At 41.2% G+C, this 16,963-nt stretch overlaps 1 protein-coding gene across 1 annotated transcript in view; it reads left to right on the top strand.

The window, feature by feature from the left end:
• The window catches only part of LOC126101247 (brachyurin-like), a 182,028-nt gene that overhangs the window by 23,347 nt on the left and 141,718 nt on the right, over positions 1 to 16,963 (top strand). Inside the window, exon 3 of the mRNA XM_049911934.1 lies at positions 16,492 to 16,645. Coding sequence (XP_049767891.1) covers positions 16,492 to 16,645 — 154 coding nt within the window. The remainder of the gene's footprint in view (positions 1 to 16,491; positions 16,646 to 16,963) is intronic.

Raw genomic sequence — 16,963 nt, 5'->3', positions numbered from 1 at the left:
TGCAGTGAAGTATAACAAATCAAAATCATTCAGAAAAACGAATAAGCTATGTATACCATGTCTCCTTATGTACCTATACTATTATATGCCACAGATGAGAAAGCATCCAAAATTGTGGTTGTTGTGATCTTCAGTCCAGAGACTGGTTTGATTCAGCTCTCCATGCTGCTCTATCCTGTGCGAGCCTCGTCATCTCCGAATAACTACTTCAACCTACATCTTTCTGAATCTGCTTGGTGTATTCATCTCTTGGTCTCCCTCTACGATTTTTACCCTCCACGCTTCCCTCCAGTACTAAATTGGTGATCCCTCGATGCCCTAGGATGTGTCCTACCAACCAGTCCCTTCTTCTAGTCAAGTTGTACCAAATTCGTCTTCACTCCAGCCCTATTCCGTAACTCCTCAATACCTACGTGATCTACCCATCTAATCTTCAGCATTCTTCTGTAGCACCACGTTTCAAAAGCTTCTATTGTCTTGTTCTCTAAACTATTTGTCGTCCATTTTTCACTTTCATAAGTGGATACACTCCACACAAATACTTTCAGAAATGACTTCCTGACATTTAAATCTATACTGTATGTCAACAAATTTTTCTTTTTCAGAAACGCACCCCTTGCCATAGTCAATCTACATTTTATATCCTCTCTACTTCGACTATCATCAGTTATTTTTCTCCCCAAATAGCAAAACTCATCGACTACTTTAAGTTTCTCATTTCCTAAAATAATTCCCGTAGCGTCACCGGATTTTATTAGACCATATTCCATTACCCTCGTTTTGCTTTTGTTTATGTGCATCTTATACTCTCCTTTCAAGAAGCTGTCCATTCCGTGCAACTGCTCTTTCAGGTCCTTTTCTGTCTCTGACAGAGTTACGATGTCGTCGGCAAACCTCAAAGCTTTTTATCTCAAGTTACGGAACCTACACTCATACAGGTAACAGTGCTCAACAGATGTAGTACATGTAGATAAGTAGACACTGTAGATCTAGTCTGACAAAAGAATCAGAAGTCATAACATCACATCGTGATTGTTTAAAACACGAAACCAAATTATACAACATGCAAAATAGTCTTAGGTATAATGAGAGGACTGTTGTTACTCCTCCCTCCTCCCGACCTTTGAGATACCTTGGATCGTATTTGTATGCGAGATACACCATATTATTCATTCCTGTCTAAAGACATTGTAATGTGATTTTGTCACCGGAAAAGATGGGAAAGAGAGAGAGAGAGAATTGTAAGTATCTCAAACTTTTGTATTTATTTGGACATTGCATTTTATTTCAGTGGTCATTGTTTTTTTGTTTTAGTTAGGTTTTTTGTTTTGCTTTGTTTGTATATACAGCACTGTGAAGTTGGTCTGTAACCAAAATCGATTGTGAATTAATTATTGTCAATGCAACACTGTCTCATCATGTTTTTTTCCAAGTATAACGATGGTGTTAATTGTTGTCTGAAATAAACTTCGATTTCTCTATTGGCGAGACTAGCGAACTAAATAAAAACAAAGCTGAAAAACTTAGAACTTCTGTAATACAATAGCTCCCTACTTAGCAATAATATACACTCCTGGAAATTGAAATAAGAACACCGTGAATTCACTGTCCCAGGAAGGGGAAACTTTATTGACACATTCCTGGGGTCAGATACATCACATGATCACACTGACAGAGCCACAGGCGCATAGACACAGGCAACAGAGCATGCACAATGTCGGCACTAGTACAGTGTATATCCACCTTTCGCAGCAATGCAGGCTGCTATTCTCCCATGGAGACGATCGTAGAGATGCTGCATGTAGTCCTGTGGAACGGCTTGCCATGCCATTTCCACCTGGCGCCTCAGTTGGACCAGCGTTCGTGCTGGACGTGCAGACCGCGTGAGACGACGCTTCATCCAGTCCCAAACATGCTCAATGGGGGACAGATCCGGAGATCTTGATGGCCAGGATAGTTGACTTACACCTTCTAGAGCACGTTGGGTGGCACGGGATACATGCGGACGTGCATTGTCCTGTTGGAACAGCAAGTTCCCTTGCCGGTCTAGGAATGGTAGAACGATGGGTTCGATGACGGTTTGGATGTACCGTGCACTATTCAGTGTCCCCTCGACGATCACCAGTGGTGTACGGCCAGTGTAGGAGATCGCTCCCCACACCATGATGCCGGGTGTTGGCCCTGTGTGCCTCGGTCGTATGCAGTCCTGATTGTGGCGCTCACCTGCACGGCGCCAAACACGCATACGACCATCATTGGCACCGAGGCAGAAGCGACTCTCCTCGCTGAAGACGACACGTCTCCATTCGTCCCTCCATTCACGCCTGTCGCGACACCACTGGAGGCGGGCTGCATGCTGTTGGGGCGTGAGCGGAAGACGGCCTAACGGTGTGCTGGACCGTAGCCCAGCTTCATGGAGACGGTTGCGAATGGTCCTCGCCGATACCCCAGGAGCAATAGTATCCCTAATTTGCTGGGAAGTGGCGGTGCGGTCCCCTACGGCACTGCGTAGGATCCTACGGTCTTGGCGTGCATCCGTGCGTCGCTGCGGTCCGGTCCCAGGTCGACGGGCGCGTGCACCTTCCGCCGACCACTGGCGACAACATCGATGTACTGTGGAGACCTCACGCCCCACGTGTTGAGCAATTCGGCGGTACGTCCACCCGGCCTCCCGCATGCCCACTATACGCCCTCGCTCAAAGTCCGTCAACTGCACATACGGTTCACGTCCACGCTGTCGCGGCATGCTACCAGTGTTGAAGACTGCGATGGAGCTCCGTATGCCACGGCAAACTGGCTGACACTGACGGCGGCGGTGCACAAATGCTGCGCAGCTAGCGCCATTCGACGGCCAACACCGCGGTTCCTGGTGTGTCCGCTGTGCCGTGCGTGTGATCATTGCTTGTACAGCCCTCTCGCAGTGTCCGGAGCAAGTATGGTGGGTCTGACACACCGGTGTCAATGTGTTCTTTTTTCCATTTCCAGGAGTGTACAACCGCTCGCTCACCGATAGATCTGTACCTACAGATTGAAAAATTGCGCAGGTCGCACCAGTGTTTAAGGAGGGTAGTAGGAGTAATCCATCGAACTACAGACCTATATCATTGACGTCGGTTTGCAGTAGGGTTTTGGAGCATATACTGTATTCAAACATTATGAACCACCTCGAAGGGAACGATCTATTGATACCTAATCAGCATGGCTTCAGAAAACATCGTTCTTGTGCAACGCAGCTAGCTCTTTATTCGCACGAAGTAATGGCCGCTATCGACAGGGGATCTCAAGTTGATTCCGTATTTCCAGATTTCCGGAAAGCTTTTGACACTGTTCCTCACAAGCGACTACTAACCAAGCTGCGGGCCTATGGGGTATCGCCTCAGTTGTGCAACTGGATTCGTGATTTCCTGTCAGGAAGGTCGCAGTTCGTAGTAATAGACGGCAAATCATCGTGTAAAATTGAAGTGATATCAGGTGTTCCCCAGGGAAGCGTCCTGGGACCTCTGATGTTCTTGATCTATATAAATGACCTGCGTGACCATCTAAGCAGTTCTCTTAGGTGGTTCGCAGATGATGCTGTAATTTACCGTCTAGTAAGGTCATCCGAAGACCAGTATCAGTTGCAAAGCGATTTAGAAAAGATTGCTGTATGGTGTGGCAGATGACAGTTGACGCTAAATAACGAAAAGTGTGAGGTGATCCACATGAGTTCCAAAAGAAATCCGTTGGAACTCGATTACTCGATAAGTAGTACAATTATCAAGGCTGTTAAATCAACTAAGTACCTGGACGTTAAAATTACGAACAATTTCAGTTGGAAAGACCATATAGATAATATTGTAGGGAAGGCGAGCCAAAGGTTGCGTTTCATTGGCAGGACACTTAGAAGATGCAACAAGTCCACTAAAGAGACAGCTTACACTACACTCGTTCGTCCTCTGTTAGAATATTGCTGCGCGGTGTGGGATCATTACCAGGTGGGATTGGCGGAGGACATCTAAAGGGTGCAAAAAAGGGCAGCTCTTTTTGTATTATCACGTAATAGGGGGAGAGAGTGGCAGATATGAAACGCGAGTTGGGATGGAAGTCATTAAAGTAAACACGTTTTTCGTCACGGCGAGATCTATTTACGAAATTTCAGTCACCAACTTTCTCTTCCGAATGCGAAAATGTTTTGTTGAGCCCAACCTACATAGGTAAGAATGATCATCAAAATAAAATGAGAGAAATCAGAGCTCGAACAGAAAGGTTTAGGTGTTCGTTTTTCCCGTGCGCTGTTCGGGAGTGGAATGGTAGAGAGATAGTACGATTGTGTTTCGATGAACCCTCTGGCAAGCATTTAAATGTGAATTGCAGAGTAATCATGTAGATGTAGATGTAAATGTAGATGTGAATGAAATGCAGTATTAGTATATGGAGAAACAAGTGCCAAAGCTTGGAGTTAACTGTAACAGTTAACCCTCGCATGGAGCTATGGATTCTTTGTATCATAAATAGTGTCTTTGGGTTCAAAAGAATACCGTTTTGTGTTAACCATGAAAAGTTATTTGCTTTACTTTCATCACAAATATTTATTCACAAATGTCATGTTTACATATTTTAGAATGCAAACAATATGTTGACATAAAAACCTGAAATTAGGTCACAATAGGGTAGCTAGTTTATGTAACCTTGCATAACAAAAAGTGAAACATAAAAATTCAAACTAGTTTAGTGTATTACAAATAACATAAAACTTTAATATATCGCTGCAAGATGAAGATACAAAATGTGAGATAGAATGAATGAATTTCATATATCAATTGATGCACAACTTTTTACAGATGTTCAATATTCACACATTGAAATTATGAATGAACTTCGCGTATGAATTCATACACAAATTTTCACAAATGTGGAAGTTCTACTATTCACACACTTTAAACATCACTAAAAGACAGGTATGGCTAAGTGGAGGACTGTAGTAGGTACAATATTGACTGGTATTTTTCTAGCTAGAGAGGGGCACACGTAGTGCATCATCTCTTTTGTGAATCTCAAATGGATATTTGTTATTTTCGGAGAAGTTTTGTCAAAATTTGTGAAATCGTTATTCTTAATTCATTTGGTAGTCTGTCATTGATCAGTCTTGCTTTGAGGTAGGATTCAGTGCTCTATCTAGGTTGTACTTTGATGCACTCAGGTCGGGAAATAGGTATGTACTTCATGCAAGATGTTTGTGTTTCATAAAAGCTACCTCCGATATGTTAAAAAAAATGGCTCTGAGCACTATGGGACTCAACATCTGTGGTCATCAGTCCCCCTACTTAAACCTAACTAACCTAAGGACACCACACACATCCATGCTCGAGGCAGGATTCGAACCTGCGACCGTAGCGGTTTCGCGGTTCCAGCCTGAAGCGCCTAGAACCGCTCGGCCACTCCGGCATGCCGATATGTTCAAAACTGCATAAAAAAAGCAAGAGTCCATCTGCGTGGTGCTCTGCTTGTGCTGTCGTCAAGAGGATCTACTACAATTTTTGTGCTATTTTGAAAGGAAATTATTTCTGGTTTGGTTTTCTTGTTTTGAGATGTTCTCTTTTTGACTAATGCATACCGGAAATTAACATGAAAGCTTTTCCTTTTGTAGGGACATAAGAAATAAATGTTCTGTAATTAGTGAAGCCGTAAAGTGATGAACCTTCCACATGCCTCTTTAGACTCCAGGAATACAGGAGTTATTTTCTTTTTATTTCTTTCTCAGTATAGCAAAATAAGTTTCAATTCGGAAACTAATTCAACAGAGTCAAAGTAATTGTTACCTGTAATGTTACAGTATGTACCGTAAATGGGCTGCCCTAGTTTCAGGACAGATTGAATAAGTTTCTGAAATTTCTTTCCTTCTGGTGTTAAGTCAACGCCATCACTGTCTTTTCCTATGTATAAATAGGCAATCAGAAGGTACTTTGTTTGATCATCAGCTAAAGAAATTATTTTGAGCCCTTATGTCTCTGGTTTACAAGCCATATAAACCATAGATATGCATCTCCCACGAAAAACAACTAGCATTTCATGCACACACACACACACACACACACACACACACACACACACGGGAACGTATGCTATAACATTGCTGAGGATTGTGAACCACTCATCTAAAAATACAAAAATCGTTGCTGCAGGGTATTTTCCTTTCTGTTGTCCCTGCTGGTCACATCATCAAATCTTAGGCAGTGAAGCAATATCAGCACAGAAAATATCTTTTCCGGTGCCGCCTGCTGCAAACATAAACTGTAAATTTCCATGACTAGATTTGGAAGTGACACTAAAATGTAATAATCCAAATAGTGCTCTAAGTTCATAACATTTTCGTCTCATAGTTCCATGCGCTGCTAATCAGGAAATTTTGATCGCTGTAAAGATATTTTCACATTAGTATGAATTACAATTTCTTCTAACACATCTGTGCCAAACGAACAGTCGCACGGTTCCCGTGGACTGCACTAGTCTCCCAGTCTGCTTCTAGGGGCATTCAGTGTACGAACTTCCATTGCCAAGTTGCGGGCTGGTGTTCTCACACTTCTACAAGGTTCAGTAGAGGACTACTTATACCTATATTTGCCTCCTATCTGTTTTCATTTCACTCTTCATTGTCTAGTTCACGGATCAGGGCTTTTTTCTGAAGTAATTTCGTGTTCTCTGTTGTAACAAGGGCTATTTTCATCTTCGATATCATTTTCGTAGCTACTTTCAATTCTTTTAGTTCATCATCTTCCTTTCCTCTCTATCCAACATCTGGTCAGGTTGGGGTATCAATGGTACTGCGCCACTTTCCTCGGTCTTTCCACCATTATTCTTCCACAATTTGGCAATTTGGGTCGTAGCAGGTTTCTCCCTCTTAAACCCATGTTTATTGTATCAATCCATCTTGTTCTCGGTCTTCCTCTTGGCCTTTTGCCGTCAGTCTTGAACTCCATCATTCTTCTTCGTATTCTTCCCTCTCTCATCCTCTTCACATGCCCAGACCATTTTAATCTATTTTTTTTTCATTTTTCTTAATCAATTACTCCACTCCAATTTCCTTCCTAACATCTTCATTTTTCACTCTGTCTCTCCTCGTCTTCCCTAGCATACTTGTCAGAAACTTCATTTCACTGGATTGTATCCTACACTCCTCTCTTCTAGTCATAGTCCAAGTCTCTGAGCCGTAAATTAGTATGGGTGTGAAGAAAGTCTTGTATAGCACCAACTTGCACCTCAATGGCACTTCCCTTCCCCACACCAAGCCCCTCACACGCTGGTAAAATGTTTCCCTACAAAGTCCAGAAAATTTGAATCCAACGCTGACATACTGAATGAGAGCTGGAAGCCGTAGTAATGCAGAAAATAAACGAAAACATGAACTAATCCTAAAAATAAAATTATATTTAGCTGATAAGTAAGTCTGGAACACACAGAAAACAGATTACCTTACAGCAGGGACGATCATCCTTTTTCGATTTGAGATCTCCTACATGGAATTTAGTCCATTTAGAAATGTAGATTTCACACGCGTGAATAAATTAAAATATACACCATCATAAATGTTGAAAAATATTTGGGAGATACTTGGCTTTACATATCATTGCCAAGTTTATTATAGTTTGGTGAATAATTTGTCGGGGCCAACCTTACAGAGCCTGAAAGATGGACATCAGTCGTTTATTTCTACGCTTAGATTTCAATATGTTCATCGTTGCAAACACTACCTCACATTGATAAGTTGATTCAAAAAACGGTAAAACATAGGATGCCGTGTTTAAAGTGTTACATTAGGTTTTCCCACTCATTAATTTCCGAAAGTTATCTTCATTGTATTCTGACTTGCAGGAAATGCCATTTGGAAATCGAATAATTTCCTCTTCAGGTTCAGTCTCAGTGCAAGTGGAAAGAGTACTCATTTTACTTGAAATATCTTCCACATCGACTCTTTGGAAAGGTTGAGTTACGAATGCTAGAAAAAGTACCAATGCCTTTAAAGGTGAAAGTCCGTTTTCAAACCCTGTGTTTAGTGCTCTCACATTGGCCGTTTACTGCTTTGCAGGTTCTTCGTCCAAAGGTATTTGTTGATCACTATCAACAGCGGCTTGCAATTCGAAGTCTTTGCAGGTTGTTGCAAATGGGGTTCAGTATTTCCAATTTTAGATATGACTAAAGTAGCATTACACATAAAACATATAAACTTACGTTTATGCATTGCAACAGAAAGCTGTTCGTAAAGTTCACTGTGAAAGTGGAATGTCTTCCGTGTTTAGCTGCACTCCTACTGAGTGAGAACTATTACTTAGCACGTAGACGCCCAGGTCCTGATCGATAGCACTCGACAGCTGTGGTGAGACATCGTACAGTAGTGGTTTCGATTCGCCTGTGTGTGTGTGTGTGTGTGTGTATGTGTGTGTGTGTGTGTATTTGGAGGCACCGGCGCTCAATGACTCGGTTATTAGCGCCTATTCGCCGGTATTGACTGCGTTATCGCGGAGCTGTGCTGTCGGTGTGGTGTGTATCGTTGCGCTGTTTTTATCTGAATTGTTTCGAAAACGAGTGATGAGGTGGTTTTTTGACATGTCAATACAAACAGAAATCTGAGTTTCGATAGCACACAAAGCGTTTAACTTATCATTACCTCCGCAGTGCACGTTGTTGTTTCGCTGAACCTCGCAAGCCGCGCGGGATTAGCCGAGCGGTCTCAGGCGGCTGGTCCCGGCGGAGGTTCGAGTCCTCCCTCGGGCATGGGTGTGTGTGTTTGTCCTTAGGCTAATTTACGTTAAGTAGTATGTAAGCTTAGGGACTGATGACCTTAGTAGTTGAGTCCCATAAGATTTCACACACATTTGAACATTTTTTTTTTTTTAAATCCCGCAGCCAGATTTGTATTGCCCACTGGGGACGGAGCTTGTTCGCCCCCCGCACCGCACACCGCACCACAGCCTGCAGCGAACCCTGAGATCTCTCCCCGGTCACCACAACCCCTGGTCACAATGCATCAAATTACGATTCGCGAGTAGTAACCTCATGCAGAAGGGAAGACTGTTGCTTGGCGCGAGTGTTAAAGGCAGAGACAATGTTGTGAGTTTTACCGCCTATAAATACCACGCGAGAAGCTCATGGTAAAAAAAAAAAAAAAAAAAAAAATCATTTAAACAGATTTCTGACAAAGGATTTCAAAGGTCGACTCATAAAACCATGCCGATCGACCGGTCGATCGGGATCGGCGGATTGAGCATCCCTGATTACGGGTGTTGTGGAATTAATACCAGCTGGCAGGGGCTTTCTGCGACGGCGCCACGACTGGGCGGGCTAATCCTGCCGCCCTGAGGTGTACTAACTGGCTCGCTTGTGAAATTACATAGCACCGCATCTATGCCTGCCCACTTGCCCCACAACTTGCTGCACTGTAGTTGCTTTAATTAAGTAACGCCGAAACTCTGGCGATGGCGTCAAAATCGTTATTGTCAGGAATTCGTTAGGAATTTCTTTCCCGTTATAATAAACGTACTCTTACGTGTTCTGAGGGATACTACTATCGATAGTGGTAAGACATTATCAGCTGCACCACTTAGACGTCGATGGTTCTCTGGAGTGTCACATTCGTGCGGTACATTAAGTGCCAAATATGTCTTTGTTTCACAGAAAGAAGGAACTAATTTTTTCTTTTTTTTTTAAATTTTCAGTATAAAATAGCAGAAGGAGTAACATACTTAGTGACTTCAAAAATCAAGATAAACGCTGTCGCACTCTATGGCCATCGCGCAACAAGAGCGGTACATAGCCAGAAGTGTGCAGCAGGCACAGTCATGCTGTGGCAAGAATAACAGTTGCATCAGATTGTCAGAATGAAATGGCGCAGCACCTCAAGCGGACTCCAAAGTTGATGAATGTGGGACAGCAGTACGATTCTTCTTGGGAAAAATCCTAAGCTGCCTACAAATTAGCCGTGAAGTACAGGCGCTCTATGGACCAAAGACGAAGCCGCCTGGTACAATTTTGCACAGAGCAAACTTTAATCATAGCTAGCAGTACATTTAAAAATCATGAGAGAAGGTTGTATACGTGTAAGAGACCTGGAGACACTGGTAGGTTTCTGATTGATTACATTATTGTTAGAGATTTAGGAACGAGATTTTAAACTGTAAGACATTCCCAAGGGCAGATGTGGACTCTGACCACAATTTATTGGTAATGAAAAAGCGGGTTAAAACTGAAGAAGCTATAAAAAGGCAGAAACTGAAAGAGATGGGACCTGGATGAACTGAAAGAACCCGAGGTTGCAGAGGGTTTTAGAGGGAGCATTAGCGAACGATTCACGGAAGAAATGAGGAGTGAGAAAGCCTACATCCTGGTCCTCATTCTGACTGGCTAGAAGACCTGTAAGTTAAAGTTATTCGTGCAGCGCATGTGGAGCTCGCGAAGGCGAGGAGTGGGCTGGCAGGCCTCATCGGATGATGTGGCCCTCTGGAGCGGACATTTCGGAAATCTAAAGTTATCGACCCTTCATGACCAACGAAATTACCTTCCCGCTGCGGGAAGCATGTAAAGCATTCCCGTGCGCGGGCATCGAATTCTGCTTAACCATTCCAATGTTTTTCTCTGCGTGTGTTGCGGATTAGTGAGGGTGGACGTGTTCGGTAAAAATCGTATCTGAACAGAGGGCGGAGACATTAGCTTACTGGCAGTGGTGTTGGATAAAAGTGTGGCGTTTGGCTAGCTTTAATTCATACCACTGGTATCAATTTGTTTCCACGGAAATTTGTCTTGTGCTTCTTTTCCTATTGACTTTTAGTCGTATTGTTGTGATTATTGGCAGTAGTTGATAGTGACCAGTTGAATACATTGTATTGAACTACAATGACAGAAAAAAATATCAACACCAAGAAGGAGCTGTGCGACATAAACGTGACAGGCGAGTTTCTACATCTGAAAGATGACGTTTATTAAAATTTGCTAGGAGCACCACCAGGGGATGCAAGTAAAGTTTGCTTTGAATACACGCTTTAACAACCGTGGGCAACGATTTACCTTTGAGATAGGACGTGATCAGCTGTCCAGAATGCCATTAGGGAAACTAGGCGCCGTTATCAACAACTCAGTGAGTTTGAAAGAGGTCATGTAAGAGGACTATGAGGATCTCGATATTCCTTCTGCGATGCTGCAAAAAGACTTGGTAGGAATGCAGTCACTCTACGTGACTGCACCATCAGCTGGGCCACAGTACTACAACGAACTGTTGCAAGTCGATTACTTCAAGGACAGTTCTGTAAAGTGCATTCCACTGCTCTCAAACCACCACCATTTGCGACCTTAGTGGTATCAAACGAGAGCTCAGTGGAGGGCAGGGTGGAGATCTCTTGCGTATTCTGATGAAAGTAGATTCTGTCTGCGTGCCAGTGATGGCTATTTTTGGTTAGGAGTAGGCCAGTTGAGGGTTTGCAGCCAACCGTCTGCGTGCTAGACACACTAGGCTTACACCTGCAGCTACGAACTGGAGAGCGATTTCGTATGACAGTAGGAGCCCTCTTGCTGTTATCCTACACACCATATCTTCAGATCTGTTCGTCGGTGTGGTGATTCGACCAGTTGTGCTGTCAGTCACGAACAGCATCTCAGTGAGTGTTGTCCAACGCGAAAACGCCCCCCCCCCTTTCCTCCCACATAGTTCTGTTGTAACCCAACATGCTCTACAGAGTGTCGAAAAGTTGCCTTGGATATATCTCCAATCGAGCACATATTGGACATTATCTGATGATATCTCCAACGTCATGCACAAATAGCATTAACCGTACCTATATCGACTGACCAACTGCAACAGGCATGGGACTCTATCCAACAAATTGACATCCGGCTCCTGTCAAACACAACGCATGCTAATTTGCATGATTGCGTTCAACATTCTGGTGGCTACATCGGTTGTTAATGTACCAGCATTTCACACTTGCTATGACTTATCTGGGGCTTATATTAACCTGTGATCCTGGAATGTTAATCACTTAAATATGTTACCTAGACAAAAGTACTCCCTACATTTCATTAATCTACATTAATTATTTGCTGTTGCGATTTCTTTCTGTTCAGTGTTTTATCGCTGAATATATTTCAGTGCAGTGGTCGGGTCACGGAATCTTACCTAGAAGTAGTTAGGCAGCTACAGAGCTTTTAACGTTTGACACTTAGGAGTTCGTGAGGCTGATGATCCTAACTGAAAATTATTTTGAATGTGTAGCAATACAGAGAATTACTGAGTCAGCCAATGAACGTTTCCAATTAAATCCGTTGAACAGCACGCTGTATAATGTGCTCGGCGCGGCGCACTTCACCAAGAATACGTGTGTTCACGCCGCTGCCGCGAGTGTAATTTCGCGCGAAGCTACGGAAGCTTCGAGGAGCGGACGAAAGGAACGTTTCAAAAGTGAAAAGTGGAGCAACACATATAATATATAGCCTCTTCGACGTACAAGTTGAATAGCAGTGCTGATAAGTCGCAATTCTTCTTACAATATCGTAAACGAAAAACAAATTATTGAATGAGTTTCCTTCCATCATCCGAAAATACAACAACAGGATGGTTTCACAAGTCTGGTAAATTTTCTCTGAAGAATGGAACATTTTTGTTCCCCCTACATGGTTGATAAACATGTTTATTCCGAGGATCGTTTAAGGAATTTCAACAATATAAAGCGTAAAGTTCGTGATTGACAGCCGTCTGTCGTTGAAATGGAGGAAACCGATTTTCGTGCGGTTATTAAACATTTGCATTGGAAGGGTTGGACTACAGCGCAAATCAAAGCAGAACTGGATGAAGTTCACGCGGACTCTGCATCGTCCTGGAAAGTGGTGGGTCAAGTACCCAAGACGAAGTGCGCTCCCGCCGTCCAGTTGAGGTCACCACAAAGGAAACGGTTGACAAAATCCACGATACGGAAATGCGAGACCGCGGAATAAAAATTCGTGAAACTGCTGAGACTATAGGCATCTCAACTGAGCGAGAGTGTAAAATCCTTCATGAATAATTTTCTATGTAGGGTCTGTGTGCGAGGTGGTTGCCGTGATTGTTCAAAGTGGAGCAAAAGTGAGTCCGGTACAAAGTTTCAGCACATTGGGCCAGAGTCCAAATGGTAGTCAAAGCAACGGGCAAATGTCGGTGACAGTTCACAGAAGAAAGCAAAGACCATTTTGTCAGCTGCTGAGGTGATGGCGCTGTTTCTTGGGATTCCTAAGAAATAATCCTCATAGATTACTTGGAAAAAGGGAGAACCATAACCGGATCCTATAGTGCTTCATTGTTGTAGTTAGGTAGTTACTTAGTTAGTTGGTTGCGTGTTCCATTGATCAATCGCACGCTATGGAAGCAGTTATGATGTGGAAAGTGTCAAGTGCACAAGAAATGCACATGTGATACAAGATTTTTTAATATATATATATATATATATATATATATATATATATATATATATATATATATATATATATATATATATATATATTACAGTACAGTGTTAAAGATTAATATTTATATTATTTACCCCATTCCCTTAAATGGCACAACATGCATATTCTATATTAATAGATTTATTTATTCCTATTCAAGAATTCATCTATGGTATAGAAGGAGTTGTCAAGGGGATATGATTTCAATTTATTTTGGAAGCTATTACTGCATTCTGTCAGACATTTTATTTCGTCTGGTAATTTGTCAAAAATTTTTATAGCAACATATTTTGCCTCTTTCTGGGCCAAAGACAGGTTGAGTAAAGGATAGTGTAAGTCTTTCTTTTTTCTGGTATTATAATCATGAATGTTTCTGTTGTTTTTAAACTGGTCCATGTTGTTGATAACAAATTTCATTAGTGAGTAAATGTACTCTGAGGCTGTTGTAAGTATTCCCAATCTTTTAAAAATATGCCTGCAAGATGTTCGACTATGAAACCCACACATTATTTTAACCACTTTCTTTTGAGCAGTGAATACTTTTTGTGTAAGTGTTGAGTTACCCCAAAATATTATTCTGTATTATATCAGAGAGTAAAAGTATGCAAAGTATGTTAGCTTACTAATTTATATATCGTCAAAATTGGAAATTATTTTGATTGCGAAAGTTTCTGAACCTAATCGCATTAGAAGATCGAAAATATGAATTTTCCAATTACGATTCTCATCAATATGTACACCCAAAAACTTAGTGTTCTCTACCTGGTCTACTGACTTCTGTTGGTGTGTTATATTTATTGAAGGAACTGTATTTTTCCAGCAGAAAATTGGATGTACTGTGTTTTTCCAAAGTTTAGAGCAAGCCCATTTGCAGAAAACCAATTAATGACTTTTCCAAAGACCTTATTTGTATCGTTTTCAATTGGAGTTTCTTTTAGTGGATTAATAATGATGCTTTTATCATCAGCAAACAGTGTCAGTTCAGCTTCTTGTTTCAGATAAGAAGGGAGGTCGTTCACGTATATCAAGAATAGAAAGGGATCCATGATTGAACCCTGCATAACAACTAATGTAATTTTACCTCAGTTAGATGAAGTGGCAAACTTATTTAAATCACGTGACCCATATAAAGAAACATTTTGTTTCCTGTTCTGTAGGTACGACTTAAACCATCCATATGCTATCCCATTTATATCATAGAATTGTAATTTCTGTAACATAATGTCGTGGTTCACACAGTCAAATGCTTTGGACAAGTCACCGAAGATTCCTATTGGTGACATTTTCCTATGTAAAGACTCTATTATGTGGACAGTGAAATTGGATATTTCTGTCTCAGTGGAACAGCATCTTTGAAATTCGAACTGTGATTCCAGTACTGTTAAGATGGCTAACCACTCTTCAGTATATTATTTTCTTGAAGATTTTTCAGAATGGTGTAAGCAAGGATACTGGCCAATAATTATTGACATATGTGGTGTCCCTCTTTTTGTAGAGAGGCCTGACAATGGTATATTTAACTTGTCTGGGACAATACCTTGAGTTACTGACGCATTACATATGTGACTCAGAACATCAGCTGTTGTTTCAATATCTTATTAGAGATGTCATTTACTACAACAGAACATTTAGTTTTCAAAGATTTAATAATTTTACTTATTTCACAAGAGGTTGTCAGGTGAAACATAAACTGACAAAAAAATTTCAAAACCGACTCTTCCATGTACTGCCTGGCTTTTTCATTTGAACTATTCTCACCAATTTTTTCTCCTACACTTAAGAAATGGTTGTTAAATACGTTAGCTACTTGTGTACTGTTGGTTATGATTGTCTCATTCTCTTTAATAGTAATACTGCCTACCACAGCGGTTACATTTCCTGTCTCCCTTCTAACAGAATTTCATATTGATTTGATTTTATTGCTGGAGTTGTTAATTTCTTCTCTAACATACGTATTTCTTGATTTCCTTAAAAATTTTCTCAGAGTGTTAAAATAATTTTTATAGTGTAATACAACTTCTGGATATTTACTAGTTCTTGCTGTCTCATACAGCTTTCTTTTTCTTTCTGAAGGCTCTTTAATACCTGTAGTAACCCAAGGTTTCTTTGAAAAGTAAGTGGTGTTGCATTTCGTAATTTTCTTTGGGAAACAATGCCAAAAAAGGGATATAAATTTATCAAGAAGTATGCTACATTTATTATTAGCATTTGGCTCATTATATACACTTCCCCATTTAAGATTTCTTAAACTTTCTCTGAAGTGCTCTGTAGATACTGGGCTGAGCATCCTCACACTTTTACTTAATGGTTTCTGAAGTGTCATCCTGTTAGGTTTTGTAAGTTAATCAATTGTGCATCATGGTCTGACAATCGATTTACCACAGGGAAAGCATGTGTTCGTTTTACATTCTCTTTCTGTACAAATGAATTATCTGTTAGAGTGCTACTGTCTTGAGCTATACGTGTAGGTAAATTGAGCACTAAGTTATATGTTGTTAATAACACTTCTAGTTCACTTTTCCTATCAGAATTACTTAAAAAGTTTGAAACTTGCGTTGGCTGAAAACAGACCAAGGTTGGCACGCAAAAAGTGCTCGTTCACCAGGTTACTGCACTATCCCACACACTAACAATAACGATGGTAAGAGTACATGAAATGAGCTCTGAAATGGTTCCTCGTCCACCCTGTTCACCAGACATAGCCCGAAGTGACTTATTCCTATTCCTTAACTTGAAACTTTGGTGCGGTGGTAAGAGATTTTCATCAGAAGAGGAAGTGATAGCCATAGTCAACGAGTATTTTACAGATTTCGACAGAACGTATTTTTGAAGTGGGATGAAAGAGCTGGAAGATCGCTGGACCAACTGTATATACTTTAAAGGAGTCAGTGTCGGGAAATAAGGTGATGTGCTTACGAAACAAACATTTTTCCTTGCTTTTTTTACGATACTTATCAAACCACAGTCATACATCTTAATATTGCGATTTGAGAGTGCATGTTTGGTAGTTGTAGTATCACGGTACGTGACATCCCACTATCTGTTTGAAAGGTGCGTTGTCTGATTCGCGCATCGTCGGAGGGAAAAAGGTGCAGCCCGGCGAAATCCCGTACCAGGCGCTGATGGTGTCTGACTACTCATCGATTTGCGGTGCATCGCTCATCTCCAAGTCCGCCGTCCTCTCTGCGGCACATTGCGTCGAAGAGTAAGTTAGCGGAATACATTTTTCATTGCTCTACATTAATTTTTGGTGTTAATGAAAAATCGTGGTAGTTGGTCACAGTTTGAGTCATCAACTATTATTCACGGATACGAAGCAAACCAGAAATTTATATGCGGGACCTGACAAAAAAAAAAAAAAAACAAAAAAAAGCTGGACCTACTTCGAAATGTACAGAAACGAGAGAAAAACAATTGTAACGATTTTTATCAGTTTTATTTATAATTTGAAACAAAAATAAATCTTGGCTTTCACAAAATAATCATCATAAAAATTTTAATACAAACCAGTAAATACAGAACT

Source organism: Schistocerca cancellata, chromosome 9 (assembly GCF_023864275.1).
Source record: "Schistocerca cancellata isolate TAMUIC-IGC-003103 chromosome 9, iqSchCanc2.1, whole genome shotgun sequence".
In the NCBI taxonomy this organism is placed as follows: Eukaryota; Metazoa; Arthropoda; class Insecta; order Orthoptera; family Acrididae; genus Schistocerca; species Schistocerca cancellata.
The sequence above is the reverse complement of the archived record's forward strand: the minus strand, read 5'-3'. Positions and strand labels throughout refer to the sequence as shown.